At 42.7% G+C, this 26825-nt stretch overlaps 2 protein-coding genes across 2 annotated transcripts; one reads left to right on the top strand and one right to left on the bottom strand.

The window, feature by feature from the left end:
* Positions 1-122: 122 nt before the first annotated feature.
* On the bottom strand, positions 123-5472 carry SMIM7 (small integral membrane protein 7). Its single transcript, XM_034437556.3, has 5 exons — positions 5436-5472; positions 4973-5014; positions 3743-3795; positions 2170-2260; positions 123-1780 (listed from the first exon to the last, which is right to left on the bottom strand). Exons 1-5 carry the CDS (start codon positions 5459-5461, stop codon positions 1765-1767), a joined length of 228 nt encoding a protein of 75 aa, XP_034293447.1. The 5' UTR covers positions 5462-5472; the 3' UTR covers positions 123-1764.
* A 1990-nt stretch (positions 5473-7462) lies between these two features.
* On the top strand, positions 7463-26535 carry TMEM38A (transmembrane protein 38A). The gene is made up of 6 exons (XM_034437557.3): positions 7463-7881; positions 18708-18864; positions 20227-20411; positions 23627-23714; positions 24116-24233; positions 25492-26535. Exons 1-6 carry the CDS (start codon positions 7539-7541, stop codon positions 25729-25731), a joined length of 1131 nt encoding a protein of 376 aa, XP_034293448.2. The 5' UTR covers positions 7463-7538; the 3' UTR covers positions 25732-26535.
* The last annotated feature ends 290 nt before the right edge of the window (positions 26536-26825 follow it).

Below are 26825 nucleotides of genomic sequence, written 5' to 3'. Positions count from 1 at the left end.
ACCAGCCAACGTAGCATTATCTTTACATTTTTTTCACTAAATTTTTCAGAAAGCTCCATGAGATTAATTTCCTTATGTCTGCCCTAATCCCTTCTGCTCAAAGAAAAAAATGACTCTGTATAGAAAGTATACAATTATGTTTATTTCACTAGAACTTTGAGCCCAGATGTTCAGACAATCTCTTCATACACACAGTAAGATCTCCAGATATTCAATAGAAAGATAGTTTCATAGATTCACCTCCCAGGGATATCCTTTCATTTTAAGCATCATTATATACCAAACTGTTTTAGATATTGACGTCCCCTCAGTTATTTGTGCTGGCTAACCACTTGGGTCTACTCCAATTAACTATTACAAGAATAAAGTATATAATCAGCTATTCTCCTTTGGCAGAGTGTCATATAACAGGACTTGCACAGTTCACAACTTTCTACTCGGACTGCTTTTGGGCATCAACTTATTTTCTGCATCACTCTTTCCTGATCAGGAATACTTAAGTGTAAATTGTTTTCTGGTCAGCAAAGAGTGGAATGCAGATTCTTAAATACTATATAGATAGTCCTTGATTTACAACCATTAATTTAGTGACCATTCAAAATTACAATGGCGCTGAAAAAGGTGACTTATGGCTTTTCATAACCATTGCAGCATCCCTGTGGTCACACGTCCAAAATTTGGACACTTGGAAACTGGCATGCATTTATGATGGTTGAAGTGTCCCAGGATCATGGGATCACTTTTTGTGACCAGACAAGCATAGTCAATGGGGAACCAGATTCACTTAACCATGTTACTAACAACTGTAGCAATTCATCTAATAACTGTGGAACGCTAGGTTGTAAAATGGGGCAAAATTCAATAACTGTCTTGCTTAGCAATGGAAATTTGGTGCCAATTGTGATCATAAGTACAGGACTACCTGCATGGTGTTAAAGCACAGGTGTCAAATGTGCGGCGTCACGTTGCTGTCACGTGACATGTTTTTTCCTTTTGTGGAAGTGGGGTGGGTGTGGCCTGTGTGTGATGCATCCAGCCTGCAGGCCGCCAGTTTGACACCCCAGCTTTAAAGCAATGTTTCTCAACCTTGGCAAGATGGATGGACCTTAAATCCCCAAATTCCCCAGTAATCCTTGCTGGGAATTGAACTTGCTGGGATTTGAATTCCCAGAATTCTTCAGCCAGCCTTGCTGGGAGTTGAAGTCCACCCACTTTAAATTTGCTAGGATTGAGAAACACTGCTTTAAGGCAAAGAGGACTATAGCTTTTTTCCCCTCATTTATACTCAAAACAAAATAGTTTTTATCATGTTCTCCTATCATAAACCTATTTTCTCTTTTAGTGGGGCTAAAAGCTAAATTTAAATCCAATGACTGATAAAGCATGCACTGCAATGCCATTTTTGTACTTGTGTCGAAGTTTCAACATACATTTCTTACATTTCTTCATATCTTCACATAAAAGCTCTGTTCTCCATGGTTGTCATGCCTGCAAGCATAACCCAAGTACCCCTTTCACAAGGCTGAAAGTTCATTTGTTCATTAACCAAATAACAAAAGAAACAAAAACTAGGGAGAAAAACAAGAATAGGAGAAAAGAGGTAATGATGAATGTTCCTTTGATATTTGTAGTAAAAATAAGCCGGGACTCAATAGTAAAATGATGTCAAATCTTTTACTTAGGAGTATTTTATATTTCCAATTGGAAGTCATCTGCAAATTGCCAAAGGTTAACGTGTGTTGTTGTCAGTTCAGTCAAAGTTGTTTAAGATCCAAACAGCCTAATGAAAAACAAAAGGAAAGTTAATGACTAATTTTCATCAGTTATTCTTATAACAAACCTGCAAGGCAAACCAAGATTATGTATTGTCCTTTTATACTATCCAATAAGTTAAACCAATTGAAACATATTACAAAATATCCTCATTATATAAGGAACAGTGAAAATAATAAATGAACAATGTGAACTTAGAATAATTGAAGCTCATATTTTATAGCCATTTTATTACTACAGCAGTAATAAATTCAAGAGTCCACCTGTTCCATGTTTAAGTGCTGATACTGTAGAATAGTTAGAAGAATACCATATGTTATGTAACTGTGCAAACCAAGCATTAAAAACACAAGGTAAGGAAGACATAAACATGACATCTTTGTTGGGATTACTTACACAATCATACAAAACATCATGAAAATATTCCACAGTGCGATGAAGATCCGAAAGTATCTTAAGCTCAACAGGAACTCCCTGATATTATCACCTGGAAGTTGGGAAGTAAATGAAATTGCATTTACGGCAAAAACTATCCCTTGTTTCATCCACACTCCTTTCAGTGCACCCTTAGCAATAATTTATCCAGTCATTAATTTAGGTACCACCTGATTCCAGACTGACTTAAACAATTGGAGTTATTTCTTAGATTCCTAATAAAGTACTTTTTATTTTTTTATATGAAGCAAGAAAACAAGTTATAAAGGAATCTTTCTAATTCAAGCAACTTGTAATTCAGCCTGTGAGCCAGCACAGGGTTAGAAGAAGCATGAAAAGAACTACCGGTATGCACAGCCGTACAATGTCCTATGCAGTATAATCACGAGGAACATTATTTTTTGTCTGTATTTGTAAGAGTGGCATGTTGTCATTCTACCAGCAGATATTCAATATCTCCCCCTTCCTTCATATGCCTATGATTTGTCTGGATGGCTAAGAAATCTCCATACCATATTTACAGAACATGTAGGACTGGAGACGAAAGTTGCTGTCAGGCCAAAGGATAGTCATTTAATGATGTATCCTTTGGTTTTAGTTCGGGATAGGCAATTCTCTAGAAATTGTTGAATAGCAAGTCTCATGACTGCTTATCCTGGCTAGAATTGAGAAAGTTCAGTATCTGAGTGGCTACATATTTGCCTGCTGTCAACACATAGAACCTCAGCAGAATATCCCAGGCATTCAACTCGGCATAGCTTGAATAATTCTAGGTTCATATTTGACAAGAAATTATCTGACACACACTACTCTGTACATAAGTATCTTTATTACATACTAGAAATAAATATTAGAACACTTGATTGCTCTCTATCAATCAGAAGTTTTTTTTCCAGTTTATTTTTTATATTCAATGTAGTTTAATTTCCCATGACTTAACTCATGTTTTGCTCTGTGTTTCTCAGCCTTCACAATGAATGTTGTTAATTGCTGACAAATCAATACCTCTGCCTTGAGAAACTCTGGAACTCACCATAATTCTGTTCTAAATGCTTTTAAATAAGCACACAATTTCTATTAATTATTAGGCTAAAATAAAACCACAGAATGAAAAACACAATATGTAAAGCACTACACCCACAGCAAATTTGATACTATACTCAAGGGGCAACAATAATTTACACAAAAATCTTGATTTCACTGTCCAAATTCAGAGAAATGGGGTCCAGTTTATTAAATCTGAAAATATATTACATGAGTTACCTTTTCATAATTTTACATTACTGTGTAAAAATGTAATTCTTAATTAATTTGTTAAACAATGTTACCAGTTTAGTAGACAGTTGTCTTTTAAAATGAAACAATTACAATAGGCGTATGGCAACAAATAGATTAGAATGTTTTATTTCTATTTCATATTTTTCTATGCAATATCTCAAAACAAAACTAAAAAATTAATTGCAACTATTTTGGAGACACACAGCAAGTTAAAAAAAAAAACCTTCAGTACAAGGACCTCAGCTAGAATTTTTACCTGTTGTTGGTTCTCTTCCTTCTTCACCAAAACTCTGACTCTCTTTCTTCTTCCTGTAAGGCAAACAAAGATTTGCTTTCAAGATCCCAGAACATACTAGTGTCTCATAATTTAAGGCAAACATGTATATGTTAAAATGGACAATGACAGGAGAAAATTTGCTGACAGTTATTAACCAAGGTAAACATGGAATACTATAGCAATTTACTGAGTCCCAGAAAGAAAACAAGGAAGTTTCAAAACCCACTTGATGAATTTTCAGAAATGATTAGCCATGCAGAAAAAATGCTGGACCAGATGAATGCAATCCAGGCAGTACACAACAGGAATCTTCTTGCAACTATTAAGGGAAACTTTCCATGATTTAAACAGCACTTGCAGCTGGCTCACCCACTGCTATAATATTCAGTTTATGATATTCCTATAGAACCACTAATTTGGCCACTGCAGTAAACAGAATATCTAGGTTGGATATGCATTTCCTATACTCCAAACAACATAGGAACTGTCTTACATATAGCTCTCAGGTCTTTTGTAAAATTGCTTTACATTTGAATCTAGGCAGTGATGGCCGATCCTGAAAAGCTGAAGCAAAGTTGCACTGAGTTAATATTTAACAAGAAATCTCAGGGTTTCATCCTATCCCATCAGTTTAGTTGCCCAGGTTATCATTTAAAATGAGGCAAGCACAATATGTATTTCTCTATGATTGAAAAATCGAGACAATGGCCAACTACATTTATATTTGCAAAAGAAAACATGGCTGAGGGATGTGTTTAATCAGCAGATTGGGAAGGAGCCATAGGAGCATTGTTGACATTTTAAAAAGCAGCTCTCTGGTTTGCAGAAAGTTGTGTCCTACCAAATCCATCCAATAAACTACTCTCTAAGGCAAGGGTCTCCAACCTTGGCAACTTTAAGACTTATGGATTTCAATTCCCAGAGTTCTGGGAGTTGAAGTCCACAAGTCTTAAAGTTGCCAAGATTGGAGACCTCTGCTCTAAGGAACAGCAGCTGTCTAGACAGGAGTTTTTGCCAATTTTCCTAAATCATATCCAACAACCGTGAACCAGGTGTTCTCTGTGACCAAAATCACATGTTGCAATCTTTGAATCAAAAGCTTTCCCAGAAACCTCCTCATGCTGGAAGCACAAAAAACTCGATTCCTACTGCCGTAGGAATTCCTCCGTTTTCCCAACGAAGCAAATCCTGCCTTTTCACAGTACTTACAGCCTGAAATTTAACACTGCTCCGGCATTGACCAACAGAGTCCTATGTGGCAGAAGAAGAAGAAGAAAAGTGAGAATATACAACGGCTTGGGGCCTTTTCCACTTTAATTCTTAACATTTCTGAGCTGGGGGGGGGGGCAAGAAACGGCCTACAAGTTAGGGATAACTGCTTCCTCCATGCCTTTTCTGATGTCGCATCCCAATTATTCTGCTTTGTTTTTTTGCACTTTTAAGAGCTGCAGGGCAGACACAAGAAATTTAGCCAAAGCATTTTCCCACGTAGAATGCAGGCTGGAGTATTCTGCTGTCCCTTGTCCCATATTTACACAACCTTTACACTCCTCAGTCTCGCACAGTAGAATTTACCAAACAGGAAAACAGCTATACCTCCCCCATCTTAATAAAACTGGTTGCCTGGCAACTATCTCTCTCTCTCTCTCTCTCTCTCTCTCTCCCCCCTTACCCGAACAACAGCAAATCCCCCAACATCCTGCTACTTCCGCTCTGCTGCTATCCAAACGGAAATATACCCCGCTGACACGCAGCAGCTCAACAGCCAATAAGCATCAACTTTTCATCCTGCCTTTCCCACCCTTGGCCACCAGGTGGCTCTCACCGGCTATACTGTAAGGAGAAAGTCTGTGGTAGGTTACAAGCGGGTGGTGACGTTTCTCCACAAACCCCGCCCACCGATTTAAAGCGCCGGGATTAGGTCTTAATCCTAGAAGCGGAGGCGGTCGCTTTTTAGTGATTTTTAAAAGATGCTGCTTTTCTTCTCCATTTTATTGGTTTTATTGGTTTTTATTGGTTTTGTATCAGTTTTTACCCCCCTCCCCCCACTCCAAAGTAAGACATGTAAGGCGATGTCTATTTTAGCAAAAAGTCGGAGGGAGGAACAGGAATTGTGAAGCTATAGAAAAATAGAATATAATTTTTTATTGGCCAAGTGTGATTGGACACACAAGGAATTTGTCTTACCAGCACTGATAATGTTAACTAGTTTAGTAAATGAATAGGTAGATGAAAGTGAAGGTTCTTCAGAAACATCCCTTGCATTAATCTAAAGATTAGGATTAATCTAAAGATTAGGAAATGAGCTCTTAGTCGTGATGCACCAGCTGAACCTGCATGCTCAGAGGCAGTCTACCTTTAAGTACAAAGTGCACGTTGGGTTTACCCTTCTTGCCTCCTGAAGGTTTCATGGTCAAACTCAGTCAACCCCCCCCAAAAGGAAACAAAAAGACTAACGCATCACCTCACCAGTTGTCCCAAAAGTGCTTTTCAAAAGGCAATTGGGCTTTCTTGGATTTTTTTCCCCCTTGGAAACGTTTCGCTTCCCATCCAAGAAGCTTCTTCAGTTCAGGTATTGAACTGAAAAAGCTTCATGGATGGGAAGCGAAACGTCTTCAAGGAAAAAGGAAGCAAACGAACCTTTGGGACAATAAACAAAGATTCGTTGTCCCAAACGAACCTTTGGGACAACCATGACCTGGATGATTGATGATCTCATAGACACTCCTCACCAGCTCAACACCCAGATGAACAGAGAGGACCACCAAGATCAACATTAGACCAACAACTGAGAAGCAAACAATGCTCCAATCAAGGTCAGACAAACTCTAAACAATATCCCAATCAAAAAACTACTCCCACCCACACTGACAGGGTAGGCCACTAGAATATAAAACGAGAGCAAACCCCACTCCTTACCAGCACTGATAATGTTATCTAGTTTGGTAAATGAAAGGTCTACAAGAAAACAACCAAGCTCAGAAAGCACCAAGGACCTCGCAGTTCAAACCTGAAGTACTAAATATTCCCTTCTATCGGCAGTCATCTCGTTATGTGTAAACACGGAGTATGAGGAAATTCCTCATAGAAAGAAGACCTGTGCCAGAAGCTCGGGAGCAAATGTCTACCATTAAGCACTTGGGGTGGGGTGGGGGGGGGTCAACAGAAGAGACCCTGGCTGGCAATTTGCTCAAAGGGACAAGAGCGCTGCAGAGATTGCGGTCTTGATTCCCAACTTAGTTTGTCTGGCAGTTGTTGACATCGAGGGCTTGGGAAGGGAAGCAATATATTACATCCCGATTTAACTAAAGAGAATCCGAATCCGCCGCAGAAGAACAGGAATTGGCAAGCGTCGCCTTCTGTCTTTTAATGAAATGATTTTTATTTTGGTTTTTTTTAAAAAAAAAAGCCGCGCCAAGTGCCATCATCACCCTGGCAACTGGTTGTTATTTGCTTCTGCTGCTCCACTCTCACTCGAGGAGGTTTTAGTTGCGGAGTCCCAGATGTCGTCTCTGAGCTCCGGCCCCAACTGGACTATCTTTGCCCTCCTTTCCAGTAAAACGATTAAGCACCCACTGCCGTTGATGTATTTGCGTGGGCTTGTAAAGTAGAAACGAGATTAGCCTCGTTTTAGCAGCCGCGCAAGGTGCCGGGGAAAGCGGGGGACGCCAAGTCCCTCGGTTTGGGGAGGGGGGGAGCTAACGGCGGTGAAGGCAAGGCCGGAGAGAGATGGGATCGTCTACCCGGCGGCAGGGCAAGGAATTGCACTCTGCACATGCTCAGCTGCCCGAGGCGGCCCCCGGAGGCGCTTGCAAGCCGCAGGCCAAGTAGGGAAGGCGGCGGGGCGTCTCCATCCCTCTCTCCCTCCCTCGGTTTGGGCGGCCGCTGCTTCCCTTCTGCTCTGCCAGATAGCGGTAGCACCGGCTACAGCCGCTGGGCGCTCCAGAGGGGCTCGCTTTTCGCCGCTCGCCCGCTCTCGGTTCTCCTTCCAACAATGGACCTGATCGGGGCCCTGGATCTGGCCGATTTGGCGGCCGCCTTCGCCCGCCTGCCTGTCTTCCCTGTCTTCGACTTGGGCTACTTCGTGGTCTCCCTCCTCTACCTCAAGTATGAGAAAGGTAAGCGGGGAGGAGAACCGGCTCTCCCCCCCTTCGTCCTTCCCTATGGCAGGGCAGGCGTCTTTATTTTATTTTATTTTATTTTCCCACGGCTAGGAAATCCAGATGGTGTGAAATTTTCTACCATTTTTTTTTTCTACTCATTGACCTGCTTCAGAAAGGCTTCTTCATGGTCTGTTATTAGTATTAGCACTGATGAATAAATGGTATTTATACCATTAATGAATAAATGGTATTTATTCATCCATACCCAGCATTGTCCTTGTAATGTCAACAGAAAAGGCTTCTCCGGCCCACCTCTTGTTCCATGCTTCCACCCCACATATCCCCTCCTGCCCTAGATCCACCCGAAGGCATTCTTCCTCTACAGGTTGACTTGGCTTCCAGGATGGGCTTATTCAAAATGAGTGGGTGGGCAGTGATTTGGGCCCAAAAGCTTTCTCTCTGTGTCCCCGTCCCCCCCAGTGATGAGGATATTCTGGGATGAGGACCAGAATTGCAGAGCCTGTCTGCATAACACTAAAGAAGTTTCAGAGCTTGGCCATCAGCCTAGATTAAAAGGGATAAAGACGGGGTTGCAGGAGGTGAAAAGGGCAGGAAAAAGTCTTGTAAAAGTAATCCAGAAGCTTCACAGACAAGCAGAAATGATCTCCCTTCTTCCTCAGCGGCTAAAGTGAGGTAACCCAGTGTAGTGGGTTTTCCTCTCCAGCAGACTTGGGTTTATTTGAATTCTAGTGGTCTTGAAAAGGTGAGAGGCGCGTGACCAATGCTGAATGGCCCCAAATTTGCCTCACCTATTGGAAGAGGGAAGAGAAAGTGAAGGGACACAAAACGACCCTAAGGAGATTGATCATCTCAACATCCAGTTCTCTGGTTGACGAATGGGCAGCTATGAAGGGGTTGCCTTTGGTACATCTGAGTCCCCTTTGCCAGGATTTTAAAGTATTGCTTTAGCAGCAGGAGAAGATTTAAGAGTCCTGATTCCAAAGGCAGTTCTAAAATAAGAAATGAGCAAGTGGGAATATTCTCCTCTTCTCATCCACACCAAAGGGATGGGTGTCTGTGAGAAACTTGAGCCCTTGAATCTGAGGCCCCTGGCTTGATGGATGGATGCAGTTGGTGACCTTCTCCAGGAAAGGACAAGCTGGGTTGCTGCCCATGAAGGCTTAAAAATGGCTGGAATTGCTTGGCTCTTTAATATTGCCGGAGAGAGAATTGCTGGGAAGGAGAGAAAGGAATTGGACCCCAATGATCATCCAATCACTGGAATTCGGACAGAAAGCAAAGCAACTGCCAAAGGTTTTTCCAGCCTTCTCTGATTTTCCACACTTGCCAATCTCACAATCTGGCATTTTGAGAGTTTGAGAGGTCACGAGTATTGATACTGAGTTACTAGTCCTTATTGTTAGCAAGAGAACTTGTACGGTCATAGAGGGAAAGGTGGGGAGGTTCTGGTAAAAAGAATAAATCTGGATTATTCATGGTAACGTATTTTGGAAATTATGTTTAATAATAACCAGGTGACCAAAAGTCATTTCTCTACCTTGGTCAAGCTTATAGACCTGATTGGTAAATTCAACTGCAGAATTATTGCTTTACTGTTTACAACATTCACTTAGATTATATCATTAGGGCTTCAATCCACTAACTTCCTTTGAAATGAAAGCAGAAAAATAACATTACAAATTCAAAAGGCATAACAGATAATAACTAATGATGGCAGACAGCTATTTAAAACCACAAGGTATGGTGTTAAATAAAGTGTTGGACTTCAGGTAGTCCTCATGACTACAATTGGGACTGAAATTCTGTTGGTAAGTGAGACACCCAAATTTGCAACCTTTTTGCCACAGTCGTTATGTGAATTAAAAAATTCACGTAACCTGGGAAGGTCACAAAGGAGGATCACATGATCCTAGGCCCGTAATGGCGAACCTATGGCACGCATGCCACAGGTGGCACACAGAGCCATATCGGTGGGCACGTGAGCGTTGCCCTAGCTCAGCTCCGGCACATGGGAAACGGTCTGTTTCTGGCCTCCAGAGGGCCTCTGGGGTGTGGGGAAGGCCATTTTTGCCTTCCCCAGGTTCCTAGAAAGGCTCTGGAGCCTGGGGAGGGCGAAAAATGGGCCTACCGGGCCAACTTGTGCCATCACATGCCAAAAGCGGGGAGAGTGCGGGGGTTGCACACGCATGCGCGGTGGGGCGGGGCACATTGAATTATGGGTGTGGGCACGTGCACATGCAACCGCCCCACACTTCCCCCCGCTTTTGGCACGCGACGGCAAAAAGATTAGCCATCACTGTCCTAGGCCACTAATACAGGTAGTCTTCAACTTACAACAATGACTGTTCAAAGTTACAACAGTACTGAAAAAAGTGACTTATGACCATTTTTCACACTTATGACCATTGCAGCATCCCCATTGTCATGTGATCAGAATTCGGCTGCATGGCAACTGACTCGCATTTATGACAGTTGCAGAGTCCTGGGATTGTGTGAATCATCTTTTGTGACCTTCTGACAAGCAAAGTCAACTTGGGAAGCCAGATTCACTAAACAACTCTGTTACCAACTCAACAACTAACAGGGATTCACTTAACGAATCTGGCAAGAAAGGGGCAAAACTCAATGTCTCACTTAGCAACAGAAATTTTGGGCTCAATTGTGGTTGTATCTGCACACATCAAGTGCCTGACTTGTGATCTCATGACTGTGGGAATGCTGGGATGATCATAAATATGAGAATCGGTTGTCAGTCACTTTTGTCAGCATTGTCAAAACTTCTAACAGTGAGAAAATGAATCGTCATAAGTGGAGGACCACCTGCAATATTGGGGAGGCCAAGGTTCGAGTTCATCGTGAGCCAAATAAACTCATTAAGTTAAGGTTTTCTTTATTAGCCCAGTCTACACCACAAGGTTGTTACTGTGAGGTATAATTATGATCTTGAGTTGCTGAAGAAAAGGCAGGATGTAATTCCAATTAAAGTGCTCATTCTTTCTGCAATACAGAAAATTCATATATCATCTTGAAAACACACAATAGCTGCAGAAATGGTATCCCAGATTCCACTTCCTCCAAAGCACCTGTTTTCAGGTGCAGGCAATATAATAACTATAGCAATAGCACTTAAGTGCTTTTACAGGCCTCTCTTTACAGAGTCAGCAAATTGCCCCCAACCATCTGGGTCCTCATTTTACCCACCTCGGAAGGATGGAAGGCTGAGTCAACCTTGAGCCGGTGAGATTTGAATTGCCAAACTGCAGGCAGCCAGTCAGCCGAAGTAGCCCGCAGTACTGCACTCTAACCACTGCGCCACCTCGGCTCTTCATTCAGAAAGAACCTTCATTAGGCTAGTCAAACCACCCTTATCTCTCTATGTGGCAGGGACTGGAGTGATATGCTGGTTAATCAGAAAGCTAAGATTCTTCCTCTAGAAGAATTTCCAGAACCTCCAAGCCACTTTCAGAAGTTCTGCATATTATGTAACATTCAATTCTGGGCAGAAGTGACTCACTTCCCTCAGCTCACCTTCCCTGAAAGTCATTTCACTAATTATGCCAGCAATAGCATCTCTGGCTTCTTGGTGGCTCCTCTCTACCACCAGTTGCTGATTCCTTTCTGCAATTAATAGTATGGACTCGCAGCTGCTTCATCTTAGCATGGAGGGCAGAGAGGGAATTCTTTAGGCGATCCTGTTATGCATTGCTTATTTTATGCATTCTTGAAGACGTTAGACAGTGATTGGAAGATTTCCCACATGCAAAATTTGATAAGTTCTATTAGTACCATAACGTAGAAACTTGGTCCTTACTTGACTCCCTTTGCCAAAGCACTGGGCACAATCTCCAGACAACTTCCAAAAGGTTGTTGCTAAATTATATCTTTAACTGTGACAAAAGGAAAAAACGGGTTTAGTATTTGAAGTGTGTTCAATTTGTGTCGATCATGATTTCCTCTCACATTGCTTATTTCTCTATCTTGGTCTTGCCCACTTTTTGAATACATCCTCCATAACATACATGGAAAAGGAAAGAAAAAGGAAAAGAAAACAACTCTCACTTTAGACTGAATCTTTATCCTTGGCGATTACCTGGAAATATCCATATAATTTTCTCTACAATAGTGTGGAAGTGTTTGCTATTTCCTTCTTTTGGGAATGTCACTCAGAAGTCAAGTGCAAACCTCACCCTAAAACACAATATTTGCACACCTCCTTCTTGAACAAAAGAAACCAATGTTCAAATGTTTGCTCATTCCCTACCCAAGATTTCCTCAGCCTCCCTATTCCCTGCACTATAAAATGGAACCTGGGTTAGAATAATTGAATCATGGGGTTGGAAGGAATTTGGTGGTTTGGAGGACTTCAAGTTCAACCCCTTGTCCAAGTAGTAATTGTTCTTACCATCTTGCACAAATGGCTGTCCTATCTTTTCTTGAAAACCTTCAGTGATAGAGCACCCGCAACTCTAGGAGACAAGCTGTTCCATTGGCTAATTGTTGTCACTATCAGGAAATTGCCTCTTAGTTCCAGATTGGATCTCCCTAATGAGCTTCTTACCCATAGCTTCTTGTTCTACATTCAGGTGCTTTGGAAGATAAACCAACTCTCTCTTCCTTGTGGCAGCCCTTCATGTATTGGAAGACTGCTATCATGTCTCCTATGAGCCTTCTCTTTGTTAAGCTAAGCATACCTAATTCCTTCAGCTTTCTTCATTGGATTCAGTCTCCAGACCCTTACCATCTTCATTGCTCTTCTCAGCACTCTTTCTAGGGCCTCAGCATTTTTTTTTTGTATCATGGTGTCCAGAACTGGATATAATATTCCAAGTGTGGCCTCACCAGTGTGATATAGAGCAGTACTACCATTTAAGATAATTTTTATTGTCATTTTTTTCTTTGGGCACTCTGGCACACATTAAAAATGAAATCCTGTTGCCTGCTCTCAAAAGTGTATACATACATAACACACACACAGATATGCTAGATACATCCTGTATATAGGTATATCCTTACACCCTAACATATAAATACATATAAATAATCACTTTCCATCTTGAATACATAGTGGAAAGAGGAAGCTTGAGAGTTCACAAGGTTGATACTATATGATCTTTTCTGCCATCCTCACCACTCTCTGCGCCGCCTTCCTGTTTGAAGCAGTAATGCTTCCAAACCAGACTGTTCATGCAACATGACAGGATGCTCTCCATCGTCCCTCTATAGAAAGTGGTTGCTCTAACCTAGGCTTCCTGATACAGTAAAAGCACACAATGAGTCCCAAAAACCACTTTTTATTTCAATGGCTGTGAATTCTGTTCATTCACAGATGAGTCCCAAATAGTTGTAAAGAGTCTGACAGAAGTCTGCCACAGTCCTTCGGAATAAGGACCCACCTTTATCTCTCTTGACATGCTACCAAGACCTAATTGGCAATTAACTTTGCAAGGCCGCACGGAGCACAGAGTCAAAACAGAGCTGCAGAAGTGAAACTGGCTAGCACAAACAACATTGCTTCCTGCAAAGGCCCACATGCCTTTGCTCCTTTTTTATGTCTTATGGGAGGGGCCAATCATCTCCAAGCCCTACTCCCGAGTCGCCCCTTTTGTTTTAACTGTTCTTGCCTTCTGGCAGCTCTGCGCATGTGTGCACTGGGAACAGACTCCCCCAGTTCCTCTGCCTCGCTGATGTCCAACACTGGCGGCTCTGGAGTCCGCACATAACTCCCAGATGGCCCTGGCCCCATCTCTGCCTCCGATGCAGAGCCCTCGTCCAAGCCTTCCCCAGACTCCAGGACTGGCCCATATTCCTCCCCAGCCTCCTCGCTGTCCGACTCTGCTGCCAGCTCCGAAGGCTGCCGGCGGACCACAACAGTGGTAAGGACAGGGGGAGGAAGATATACTATTTTTATGTGAGGCAGAAAATGCAGGCACTGCTATGCCCGCTTCACCAGTGTCTTGTGTTGAGTGACCAAGCCATTCTGCTTGTTAGCTGCACAGCCAGAAATTTGATGCTGCTAACCATCTTCACAGGTGAATCATTTATACCCGTGATGGCGAACCTGTGGCACATGGAGCTATAGTGGTGGGCACACAAGCATTGCCCTAGCTCAGCTCTGGTGTGCATGCATGCGTTGGCCAGCTGATTTTCGGGCCTTCTGGGCCCATCGGAAGTCAGGAAACAGTCTGCTGACTTCTGGTGGGACCGGAAGGCCTGTTTTTCGCTCTCCCCAGGCTCCAGAGGCTTTCTAGGAAAAATGGCCTTCCCCAACCCCTTGGAGGCCCTCCATTTCCGGCCTCCGGAGGGCCTCCAGGGAGGTGGGGAAGGCCATTTTCGCCCTTCCCAGGCTCCAAGAAAGCTCCTGGAGCCTGGGGAGGACGAAAAACAGGCCTACTGTGCCATCACGTGCCAAAAGCGGGAAAAGAGCGGGAGGTCGTGTGCGCATGTGTGGGGGTGGGGGTGCGCATTGAATTATGAGTGTGGGCACATGCACGCGTGACCCCCCCACACTCCCCCCGCTTTTGTCACGTGACGGCAAAAAAGTTAGCCATCACTGATTTATACACAGAGGAGTGTGGCTGTGCCTGCCTTTTCTGAAATCGACAATGATCTCTTTAGTTTTTCCAACATTTAAAACAAGGCTGCTTTTATTACCATGGCTTAGGGCCCGGTTATTTACGAGACCATTTTCTGCCACCGATAACCTCCCACCGGCCAATACGCTCCCACAGAGAGGGTCTCCTCAGGGTGCCGTTGGTCAGGCAATGTCGGCTGGCGACCCCCAGGGGAAGAGCCTTCTCTGTGGGGGCACCCGCCCTCTGGAATGAGCTACCCCCAGGGATACGACTGATCCCGGACCTCCGGACCTTTCGCCAGGCTCTGAAGACTTTTTTATTTCAGCAAACCGGGCTGGCTTAAAATTTTTAATTGGTTAATTTTATGGGTAAGGGGTTTTAAATTGGGGGAAGCCAATATAGATTTAATTATGTTTTAAAGTATTTTAATGTTTATATTGTATGTTTTTTAATCCTGGCTGTTCACCGCCCCGAGTCCTTCGGGAAAGGGGCGGTATAAAAATTTAATAAATAATGAATGATGATAATGATTACGCTAGTTCACCAAATCTTCTACCTCCTTGCAATAAGCACCCTCATTCATTTCCCTTGATCTGTTGATGCAGCCAAGGACTGCATTGGCTTTTTTGGCAGCTGCAGCACAATGCTGACTCAGATTTTAAGTGGTGATTCATCAGGACACTCGCATCCTTCTCATAATTTCTATAAGGGAAAAAATAATTCCTGATAGTTCTTTTTATGGATTAAAGATCTGTAGGGTGTCTTGAGGAGAACAGTCCTTCCTACTTTCACTTTATTTTTAGACCACAGCAAACATATCAGTTTCATTGGATGGGGTGGGGGATCCAAAACCCAATTCCTTTCTAATGGCTGCTGAGGTGAGAACAGCTGCTCTGGAGTACAGGTAGTTCTCGACTTACAACAGTTCATTTAGTGACTGTTCCAAGTTACAACGGCACTGAAAAAAGTGACTTATGACCATGTTTCACACTTATGGCCGTTGCAGCATCCCCTTGATCACATCATCAAGATTTGAACGCTTGGCAACTGGCTCATATTTATGACAATTGCAGTGTCCCGGGGTCATGTGAATCTCCTTTTGCGACCTTCTGACAAGCAAAGTCAATGGGGAAGCCAGCTTCACTTAACAACTATGTTGCTAATTTAACAACTGCAGCGATTTCTTTAACAAACGTGGCAAGAAAAGTTGTAAAATGGGGGTGAAACTCACTTAACAAATGTCTCACTTAGCCACATAAATTTTGGGCTTAATTGTGGTCGTAAGTCAAGGACTACCTGTGCTATGCATTGGCTGGTTCATTCATTTCAACCTGCCAAAGCTGACAGGAGTTACAGAGACAATGAAGGGCTGGATGATACTTTGACATTCAACATGTTTATTATGGAGCGTTGTTTCCAATATTGTTGTCAAACCTATCCATGTAATCCCAGGAGCCAAGCTGGAAGAAGATTTTACAATTCCATCAAATGCACAATAAATGGATCATTGGGAGATCTCACTCTGGGATGTATAGGTCACCCATCCTTGGGTTGTGCCATGAGGTTAAATACTATATTTTAAACAAATCAGCATACAAGCTTCATATTTATGACACTTTTGCTTGAGAACAAAGGCCTGTGTTGTAGCCCATATGCGGCCTGTGCAGCTGGTGGCTGATTTGGACAGCGAGGAGGTTGGTATGCTGCTGCGCCAGCAGCCTGTGCAGCTGGCACTCGAGTCAGACAATGAGGAGGCTGGAGAAGATGTGGTGCCAGAGGCAGGGATTCAGCCAGGGCCTTCAGAACCTCCAGAAGCTCCCTTAAGTGAAGAGGACGAAGAGGAGGAGCCTCTTCTTGATGCACGGGCGTGCAGAGCTGCCAAAAGGCAGGAGTGGCTCCTCAGGAGGAGGTCTCTTTGAGAGTAAGGTTTGGGGCTACTTGGCCACTCCCTTAGCCTATTTAAGGAGGAACACTGTCTGAAGCACTTTGCAGGGAACAACCGTTCACTCTCCTTCATGCCTTGATCTGCAAATTGCTTCTGGGCTTTCTGCCAACCATAGTAAGATTAAGATTATTTATTCTTTGGATTCTTGCAGGCTGTTAAGAAAGTTAATTAACAGCCTTTGTTTGGAAAAAAAACTGATTTTATTTTAGTAAACTAAAGTTTGTACAGACTTTGTGTGTGCTGCGTTCTTTGGGGTCCATAGCTGGGGCAGAACAGTCTGTGATGATGACAGAAAGCAACAACAGTGCCAATGTTAGAATAGCTTGCTCAAGAGCATTGCCCACAGATACCTAACCATGGCACAAACATGGTTTGGCAACCTCTTCTTTCTTTCTTTTTTTTTAACTGAGTCTGCTATCTGATCTGATCTGACAAAATTCAGATTGGTGTAGTGATTAATGTGCTGGCCTAAGGACCAGGAGACTGTGAGTTCTAGTTCCGCCTTAGGCATCAAAAACTGTCTGGATGACTTTGGGCCAGTTGTTCTCTCTCAGCCCAACTCACCTCACAATCAAGGTATTTGAATCAATCAGAGGTGGGCGTCACACACTGTAACGATCAGTTCACCTGGAACTGAAAATGTGAGCGTATGCATGCGCTTGGCATCGAAAAACCAGTGATTATATAGGATGTGATACCGCCAGGGTGGGTGGGCGGGCCCAGACGCTGGTCAGAACTACTGGTTCGCCCGAACCGGCAGCAGCCCACCACTGGAATCAATAAATACCGTGTGGCAAGATAGGTGGCTAATAAATTTTACAAATAAATAAACAAATAAACAAATAAAACTTAAGCACACATTTCCAAGTTACAGCACAAAACCATATTTTTTTAAAGCTAAAAACATCAACCTATTCTTTAGAGCAGTGTTTCTCAACCTCAGAATCTTTAAGACGTGAAGACTTCCATGCCCAGAATTCCCTAGCCAGCATCTGACAGTTGAAATTGTAACATCTGAAAGCTGCTGAGAATGAGAAACATTGCTTTAATAACACACCAAACTCCAGACGAAAGGATCCTATTTACCTCCCTGGATTTTCCTGATTTCTGCAACCATTTTTCAGAGGTTCCAATTCCATGCTCAGTCCTTAGCTTCCCAAGGGTTTGGATTTTAAATAACAGTTTTCTCTCTAGAAAGAGAAGGGGCTGGAGGAATATAGAGACTCAGGAAGGCGACCTTAATGGAAAAATGCAAGAATCATGACCTAGGCAAAAGAGAGATCAAACATTTTTTAAGCTCATCCAGAGCAACGAGATAACATTCAAAAATGGCTCAAGCAGATTCCTGCCCGGTTCACTAAAAGAAAGGGGAGGAGGTACAGCAGTATCAGATATACAAAATTCTGTTTTTATAGCCAATCTCAATTAAAAAATGGTTTAGCCCTCCTAGAAGGGGTGACTTCCAGGTCTACCTAGTATGGCTGAGAAGAGATCTCCCTATTCTTTGTGCGATTAAGTAGGGACTCTCCTACTGGAGAGAAAGGTGATTAAATCTTTCCTAAGAAGTAGCTGCCAGGCTTCACAACAGAAGTAAGCAGCCAGAAGTGAGGAACTGAAGTAAGTTGTTTCAAGGTTTTTCAACCGAGGACATCTGGATTTGAACCCACAGTTTTGTCCTTCTTCTATCTCTATTGCACCTCTATAACTGTCTGGTTTGACTCTGCAACCCAACAAGACAGACACAGCTTCAGAGGATAATTAGAACTGCAGAAAAAACAATTGCTACCAACCTGCCTTCCATTGAGGACCTGTATACTACACGAGTCAAAAAGTGGGCTGTGAAAATATTTACAGACTCCTCGCATCCTGGACATAAACTGTTTCAACTCCTACCCTCAAAACGATGCTATAGAGCACTGCACACCAGAACAACTAGACACAAGGACAGTTTTTTCCCGAACGCCATCACTCTGTTAAACAAATAATTCCCTCAACACTGTCAAACTAGTTACTAAGTCTGCACTACTATTAATCTTCTCATCGTTCCCACCACCCATCTCCTTCCACTTATGACTGTATGACTGTAATTTCGTTGCTTATATCCTTACAATTTATATTGATATTGTTTCCTGATTGCTTATTATTTACCCTATGGCTATCATTAAGTGTTGTATCTTATGATTCTTGATGAACGTATCTTTTCTTTTATGTACTCCAAGAGCATATGCACCAAGACAAATTCCTTGTGTGTCCAATCACACTTGGCCAATAAAAAATTCTAATTCTAATTCTATTCTCTGCAGGTGCGGTGGAACTGTCCCGGAATAGTCCCTTGGCCTCTTGGGTCTGTGCTATGCTGTATTGCTTTGGTAGCTATATCCTTGCTGATCTCCTGCTCGGAGAATCCCCTATTGATTACTTCAGCAACAACTCCAGCATACTTCTGGCCACAGCTGTCTGGTAAGGCCATCTTCTGTGACCTAAGGCTAGGACCCAATGCAGAGCCAGGATTTAGGAATAGCAACAGTACTTATATACTGCCCCATAGTGCTTTACAGCATTCTCTGAGGTTTTATACAATGTCATATACGGTAACATAATATTATATTGTCCTCAACTATCTGGATTCTCATTTTACTGACCTTGGAAGGATGGAAAGCTGAGTTCATCGGGATCGAACCCTTGGCTGTAGGCAGGGTTAGCCTGCAATATGCATTCTAACCACTGCGCCATCAGCCCCCTTGCACGCCACTTCTCCATTGGAGTTCCTTTTGGCTTCCAAAAGAGATTTTTTTTAAAAAAAAACAGAATGAATATAAAGATGACTCCAGGTTTAATACATGTGCTTGACATATACCAGTTGCTGAAGTTGTTAAATTGTTAGTTTCACATTGCTATTGTTGGGTAAAGGAAGGAACTGCTATCACTGCCAAGTTGTGCGTATGACGGAGAGATATACTGTACTAAGACTTCTCCTTCCAGACTTCCCAAACTAACATAAGAAGAGATAATTGAGAATCGTGTGCTAAAAATCTAATATGGTTGTTATGGAATAAGTAGTCATGTCCTGGATTATCAGCTCTATATCTATCTATCATCTATCTAGCTATCTAGCTATCAATCATCTATCTATCATCTATCTATCTATCTATCCATCCATCCATCCATCCATCCATCCATCCATCCATCCATTATCCACCTGTCGTCTTTGCTAATCATCTAGGGATAGATGGATGATGCTAAACGTTTTATGGATGGAGAGATGGACAGGTAGACATATGATTGAAGATGGAGTGTAGAAGTCTTTTACAAGCCATGGTGTTTTAAAATGATGACATGTGGGTCCTGATCTCAGCACACAACGATACAATTATATAGTGTCTAATGACAACCAATTCAAATGTATGTGTCACTTACAGGATGATTTCAAGATGCTATTTGCAAGTTGTTATTTTCTCTATTCCATACATACATACCCACTCCTTGTAGAGTGAAGAATCTAAATAGGTCAATATAAATTGAACATATATTATCCAGGTAGCAATGATTAAGTATTCATTACCAAAACATTTGCTAGATAATAAAAGAAACAAAGTTTAATTGGTAAATCAGTTGGGAAAAAATTACCTGTACAAACAAGAAGATATGGAATGAAACTACCTGAACAATAGCAATTTGGTTTTTTCCTGCCATTGAGTGTCCACCATGAAAGGCTGAAACTTATTTCTTCTCTTCTCACTTACTTTTTTAAAAATCTTGTTGATGTCAGATCTCTTAAAACCCAATGACCAGTATCACTTTTAATTCTGCATTGCTTTCCAGGTACCTAATCTTCTATTGCCCGTTGAACTTTTTTTACAAGTGTGTCAGCTTTCTGCCTGTCAAACTGATTTTTGTGGCGATGAAAGAGGTAGTCCGAGTTCGCAAGATTGCTGCTGGTGTCCATCATGCCCACCACCATTACCACCATGGTTGGTTCATTATGGTCATCATTGGATTTGTCAAAGGTGAGCTCTGTCATTTCAGCACTGTGATCCCACGTGGTATTCAGAAAAGGTGGTGGAGTGGCAAGTGTCAGAACTGCTGACATGCAGATTAGGCTGAGATTTCTCTTCTTCTGTGGAAGAAAGACATGTGGTTATATTCTTTACTTCTCAGAGAAAATGTCTTCTTGCATAAAACAAGGATGGAGAACCTATCACTCTCCAGATGTTGCTGAATTATTACTTCTAGCTATTCCAGACAGCATGGATACTAAGGGATATTAAGTGTTACAGGCCATGAACATCTGGATTGACACAAATTCCCAGCATGGATGGCCAAAGTGAAGCCCTTATGAAAATCTATTCTACAAATAAGGACCACGACTGAGAAACTTCTCCTCCTAACCTTGATCCCACTCTTCATTGTGATGGTGGTGGGGAACTACAAACCAGTTTTTCTGTTGGATCTATGGGTCGATTCTGGTTGAAGATGGTGGTCCTGAAACTATCTTAGTGACCAGATTCCTGCTCTAAACCCCCAAGTAGAAACGGTAGGATGTTGGAATGCAATTCCAGCTGAATCACATGTTTCATTCCATTCTTCTTAGATTACCCTGAAACTTGATGAGATGCTTAAAACTGGGACACCAATGGGATCTCTGAATTCTTTCCTTTATTTTTGGCAAATACAGTTGTCAAACACGATAAGAGGCTTTCTTTTCATTTAAGGTAGAGTAACACACAAAAAAGCTAAGATACAATTCTATAAATCCTCCTTTCAAAAAGATCAAAGGAAATAAAACAGTATCTTGCCCCCCTCCACATATTTGGTATAACCCTGCCCATCTTACATCATTAATCAGTGAGAATTGACAGTGAGAACAATTAATCAATGGAATGGCTTGCCTTCAGAAGTTGTGGTGCTCCATCACTGGAGCTTTTCAAGAAAATATTGGACAACCATTTGTCCAGGATGGTGTCACACTGGCAGCCTGTGGGCCAGATGTGTCATGTGCAGCCCACACCCAACCCAGCTCCGTGAAGAGAAAAAACGTCGCAATACATCACATGATGGCAACATGACATGGCAAATTTGACACCCATGGTGTAGGGCCTTCTGCTTGAGCAGGGGGTTGGACTCAGTGATGAAATCCGAACCAGTTTGCTACCAGTTCACTGGCTGCGCATGTGTGCTGTGTGCCAAATGCATGCTGTCTGTGCATGCACAGCACGTACCAAATACGCGCTCAGCACACACGCATGCATGCGCAGTTCATGCCAAAAGGACACTTGGGAAGGTAAGTAGAAGCGAGGGGGGGGATCAGCTGTGGCACGCGATTTGGCTTTGCTAGAAAGTAGGATTTTCTGCTTTCAAGCAAAGCTAAACTGCGCTGCACAGCTGATTCCCCCCCCCGCTGTTCTACTTACCTTCCCAAGCCTCCTTTTGGTGCGTGCTGCGCATGTGCATGCGCAGTACATGCCAAAAGGATACTTGGGAACATAAGTAGAACAGCGGGGGGGGGAATCAGCTGTGCAGCGCAGTTTAGCTTTGCTAGAAAGCAGGATTTCCTTCTCTCTAGCAAAGCTAAACCCCGCTGCACAGCTGATAATTGGAAATACCAGTTTGGAGGAACCGGTATCTTTTTTTAACTACTGATTTGCCCGAACCGGTAGCTTTTTAAACTGCCTAACTACCAGTTTGCCCGAATCAGTAGCTTTTTTTTTTTTTACTACCGGTTCACCCGAACCAGTAGTTTTTATCATTACCAGTTCGCCCGAACCTGAGCGAACTGGTAGCATTTCTCCCCTGGTTGGACTTGAAGACCTCCAAGCTCCTTTCCAATTCTATTATTATCCTATTCTATTCTAAATAAGCAATGGGACTTTTTCCAGTGGAACTCTCCTCAGGCTGCTACAGAGATGGGCTTCAGCAGGTTCTGACCAGTTCTGGAGAACCGGTAGTGGAACTTTTGAGTAGTTTGGAGAACCGGTAAATACCTCTGACTGGCCCCACCCCCATCTATTCTCTGCCTCCCGAGTCCCAGCTGATTGGGAGGAAATGGGGATTTTGCAGTATCCTTCCCCTGGAGTAGGGAGGGAATTGAGATTTTACAGTATCCTTCCCCTGCCACGCGTATCAAGCAACGCCCACTGCCATGCCACGCCCACCAAGCCACACCCACAGAACCAGTAGTAAAAAATTTTGAAACCCACCACTGGGCTGCTAGATACAGAAATGATAGAGATCACACAGAGGTTCAGGACTGAAGCATCTGTTACCACTCATAGACATTTCCCTCCTGATATAGAAATTGAACCAAGAAGGTAGAAATTACATTCCTTTTCTGCCAATAAATAATTTCATCTGTCGGGCTAGATATTCCACCAAGTAACTCTTCCCTACTAGTCTGGAATGCTTCTATCACAAGGGCATTTTAGTTATAGAGAATTGCTTTATATATGACCGGATTCTTTGTCCTTCAATACTTTCTCTTGTGACTGGTAGCCCCTCTCTAGCATCTTATTTTAGCTAGAAATATCAAGATCAAGCCTGAGATCTTTCAAATGAAAAAGAAGTGCTCTGTTATCAGGTCGCAAAGTTTTAAGACACTGAACAAAGCTTGTGTATTTCTTATTTTTACATGAAGATGTGTGCATGCCGTTTCAAATTCAAATAATTTGAGTTGCCCTGTTCTGAGGTCAAAGCCATTATTTGGGGGTACAATTGTTTTGATTATTCTGGTTGTAAACTGGAAACAGAGGTGCTTTTAACCTGCCGTGTTTCCAAAATGATTGAAGCAGCCTGTATCACACTAAAATCCTGTGAGGTCAAGACTGTTTGGATGCAAAACAGTACAAATTTCAAATGTTTGTCGTTACATTTTTCTGTACAGCTTTTCTTTGTCTAATTCAAAGGAACCAGAAAATAGAATAATCAAACTTCTATAAACTTAAGGCGGGGGCTGTGGCATCGCTATCATATTTTCAATTTTTAAATAGTAAACTTAGAAACGGGCATCGCTTTTATTAGTCATAATAATCAGTAAAATTGCCATTTCCTTAAAGGAGCTGTTGTGGCTGAGAGCATCACCACAAAGATGCTCTGTATTTTGTCTCCTGTGTCAGATTACCAACTTTGACAGGAATTATCAGTGAGTTTAGGAAAAAATGGAATTCCACTCGCCCACATTCTCATCGCTGATCTGTTTACAAATCTGTTACTGTCTTTCTGTTTGTAGGTTCTGGAGTTGCCTTGATGTCTAACTTTGAACAATTGCTGCGTGGTGTCTGGAAGCCAGAAACAAATGAATTCCTTCATATGACCTTGTGAGTAGAGAAGCCAAAGGTTTTGTACTGGCGTGTCTTCTGGGTAGAGATCAATCGTGTCCTAACTGAGCTGGAAGGAATCTTATGATTAATGGAAATGAGAAAAATCAGTAGAAATCTGATAGGACATTCTCAGAATTCATGCGGTTTTCACCGCCTGAGGTTGTGGGTGCTTCATCACTGGAGGTTTTCAAGAATACAGGTAGTCCCTAATTTACAGCCTTTCCTTTAGTGATCGTTCAAAATTGCAAAGCACTGAAAGAAGTAACATGACCATTTTTCATACTTATGACCATTGCAGCAGTCCGTCCAAAAAGCATGTCCTTTCTCTGAATTTTGGATTTCTTTATTTGAGATGGAATCCCAGCTGTGCTTCTTACGAAGGCTTTCTTCTCTTGCAGTCCATCCAAAGCCAGTCTGTATGGAGCACTGCTCTTCACCCTTCAGCAAACCCAGTGGCTTCCCATCTCCAAAGCCACCCTCATCTTCTTCTTCACTATTTTTATGATCATCTGCAAGGTAAATTCCTCTGCCTGGGACACATGTGAGCAGTTGGGTGGATCGAATGGGGGAAGGAGCCAGATCCATTTCTGTTCACTAGAAGTTCTTCAGAAATGCAAGGAAGGCTTCAATCCCTGGACTCATTCATTGTACTAAACTAAACCATGGTTAGTTGACTAAACTACAGTCCTTGATTTATGCATCACACTAAGCTATTCTAGTGTGATGGCTAGTTTAAAGGAAAAAAGAATTAGGGGCGACATGAGAGCAGTATTCCAGCATTTCAGGGGCTGCCACAAAAAAGAGGGGGGGTGTCAAATTATTCTCCAAAGCACCAGAGGGCAGGACAAGAAACAATGGTTGGAAACTAATCAAAGAGAGAAGCAACCTGGAATTAAGGAGAAACTTCCTAACAATGAGGACAATTAACCAACGGAACAGCTTGCCTTCAGAAATCGTGGGCGCTCCATCACTGGAGAAAGAAAAGACTGGACAGTCACTTATCTGAAATGGTATAGGTTCTCCTGCTTGAGCAGGGGGCTGGATTAGAAGACCTCCAAGGTCCCTTCCAACTTTTCTATTCTATTCTATTCTATTCTATTCTATTCTAGTCTAGTCTAGTCTAGTCTAGTCTAGTCTAGTCTAGTCTAGTCTAGTCTAGTCTAGTCTATTCATGGTTTAGATATTTCCTACAATTCACTAAGTCAAAGCTAATAAATCTCACTATGGATTAACAGAAGCATCTGGTAGAAGCCACAGTGACATCCAACATATTCGTGAATTCAAATTATGATATTAGCATCAGTCACTTCATTGACACCAATGATATATGTATAGGTCACATCACTGACATCATTTGCGCAATGAGGTCACGACATGCATGACATTACACTTTCCCTACCAATGGACTCCCATGTGAGTTAGAATGAGTTTTGAATTTCCAGAGATATCAAAGGAAGCCTGGGTGGTGTATCGTAAGAAATACTGTTGGGTTGCTTAACAACGGAGTCCTTTCCAGTAGCCTTTCAACATAATACCTATGTGCCCTGGTAGTTTAAGGTTGGAATTGTGATGACTAGCACCAGCACTTCATTGTAAAGGCGTTGATTGGCCAATCAAGTACAGCAGATTCATGTACCAACCTTGGTGTAAGGAGGGGTAAGAGGAATGGGAAGAAACACAGGTTGGAATCACTTTGATTTATTATTGCTACCTGAGCGATGGAAAATCTGGCACAGTAGGTGCCCACTAATGGAGCTTTTTCCTTGTCCTGCAGGTGTTCTTGACAGCAACTCACTCCCATGGCTCCCCAATTGCCCCTCTGGAAAATGTGGTGTGTCCCATCCTCTTTGGCTCTGCATTTGCCAGTCATGATAACCATCATCATCACCACCACCACTACCATCATGGAAGCTCGCAGGAGCCATCCCTTCCATCACCACCTCCGATGCCAGCCAAATCAAGGGAGGAGCTCAACGAAGGAACCCGGAAACGGAAAGCCAAGAAAGTAGAATGAGCATCAAGAAGGCTGACAGATCCATCTGAACCACCGCAACTTTGCTGCATACCTTGTGTGACTTGTGGCCTTCCAAAGACATGGTTGGAGGACGCTCCCAGGAAGACCAGTCCTCTTCTTCTGGCCCCTGCCATGGTTTTCCTGGCCTGTCACCTGTGAGGCGCAGAACTAATCTCCAAACGGACCTTTCGTTACAGATTCTAGCTCAGCCTTTCCTGTCCTCTTGGTCTCCTCCCCTTCCTAAGCCTCACCAGTGGAAAAGCTGGAATGTGTTTTGGTGTCTCCTCCATATGGCAGAGAGAGAGAGAGAGATTCTTACCCTGCAAAACAACCCAGGGATCTTCAACTCAGGCCATCATTACAGGATCCTAAGGCCATTGATAACTTTTCAAGGGCAGAGAGGCGTTCCAGATGGAATGACTGGCATTTCACTCTCTACATCAATACTTTGGATGTCTTACTTGGTTGCCGTTTGTATAAAGGCCTTGAGCATAGGAGAAGACCATTGCTGCTGCTGCTGCTACTCTTTGGGCTGTTGATATTTGTGTATGTGTGTTAGCATGTTGCCATTTGTATATACCTCTCCAAAGTTTGATGAGTTTTGCTGTAGGGAAGGAAACCAAAGCAACTACTGAGTGTTTCAATCCTAGCCACTTTGCCAAACACTGTGAGACATGCATGTACATTATTTATTGATTGATGCTCCTTCCCCCAGGATAATTATTTATTGTTGCCAAGGATTTTAAGCAGTTTGCTTTCTCCTGCTGTGTCTCTTCTGCAAACAGTTGGGTTGTTTCTAGTGAACTGATTTGGATTCTGTGGTTGTTTTCCTCCTTCGATTAAGAGATGATTAAAAGTGAGGGGCTATTGGCAGAGGGGAGAATTAGCGTCTAGCAGCTATGTAAGCCTGTTGGATGCCTAAAGAATTCTTGCATATGAATTATGGTTTAACCAAGACCCAATGGCTTAGAGGTGGAGCTCTTGCCTCACAATCAGGAGGTTGTGAGTTCGATCCTAGGTAGAGGCAGATGGGTCTCCTGCTTGGTCAGGGGGTTGGACTCGATGACCTGCAAGGTCCCTTCCGACTCTGTTAA

Source organism: Pantherophis guttatus, chromosome 1 (assembly GCF_059756535.1).
Source record: "Pantherophis guttatus breed Tessera chromosome 1, ASM5975653v1, whole genome shotgun sequence".
NCBI classification, from domain to species: domain Eukaryota; kingdom Metazoa; phylum Chordata; class Lepidosauria; order Squamata; family Colubridae; genus Pantherophis; species Pantherophis guttatus.
This window is presented reverse-complemented; position numbering and strand designations above follow the sequence as displayed.

Coding starts and splice junctions, on each gene's coding strand:
- SMIM7 (XM_034437556.3), bottom strand. CDS start 5,461: ATGTTGGGGGATTTGCTGTTGTTCGG. Junction 3,796..4,972: donor GCAGTGTTAAATTTCAGGCT/GTAAGTACTGTG, acceptor TTTGCCTTACAG/GAAGAAGAAAGAGAGTCAGA. Junction 2,261..3,742: donor AGGAAGAGAACCAACAACAG/GTAAAAATTCTA, acceptor CCCAACTTCCAG/GTGATAATATCAGGGAGTTC.
- TMEM38A (XM_034437557.3), top strand. CDS start 7,539: ATGCTCAGCTGCCCGAGGCGGCCCCCGGAGGCGCTTGCAAGCCGCAGG. Junction 7,882..18,707: donor CTACCTCAAGTATGAGAAAG/GTAAGCGGGGAG, acceptor TATTCTCTGCAG/GTGCGGTGGAACTGTCCCGG. Junction 24,234..25,491: donor TTTTTATGATCATCTGCAAG/GTAAATTCCTCT, acceptor CTTGTCCTGCAG/GTGTTCTTGACAGCAACTCA.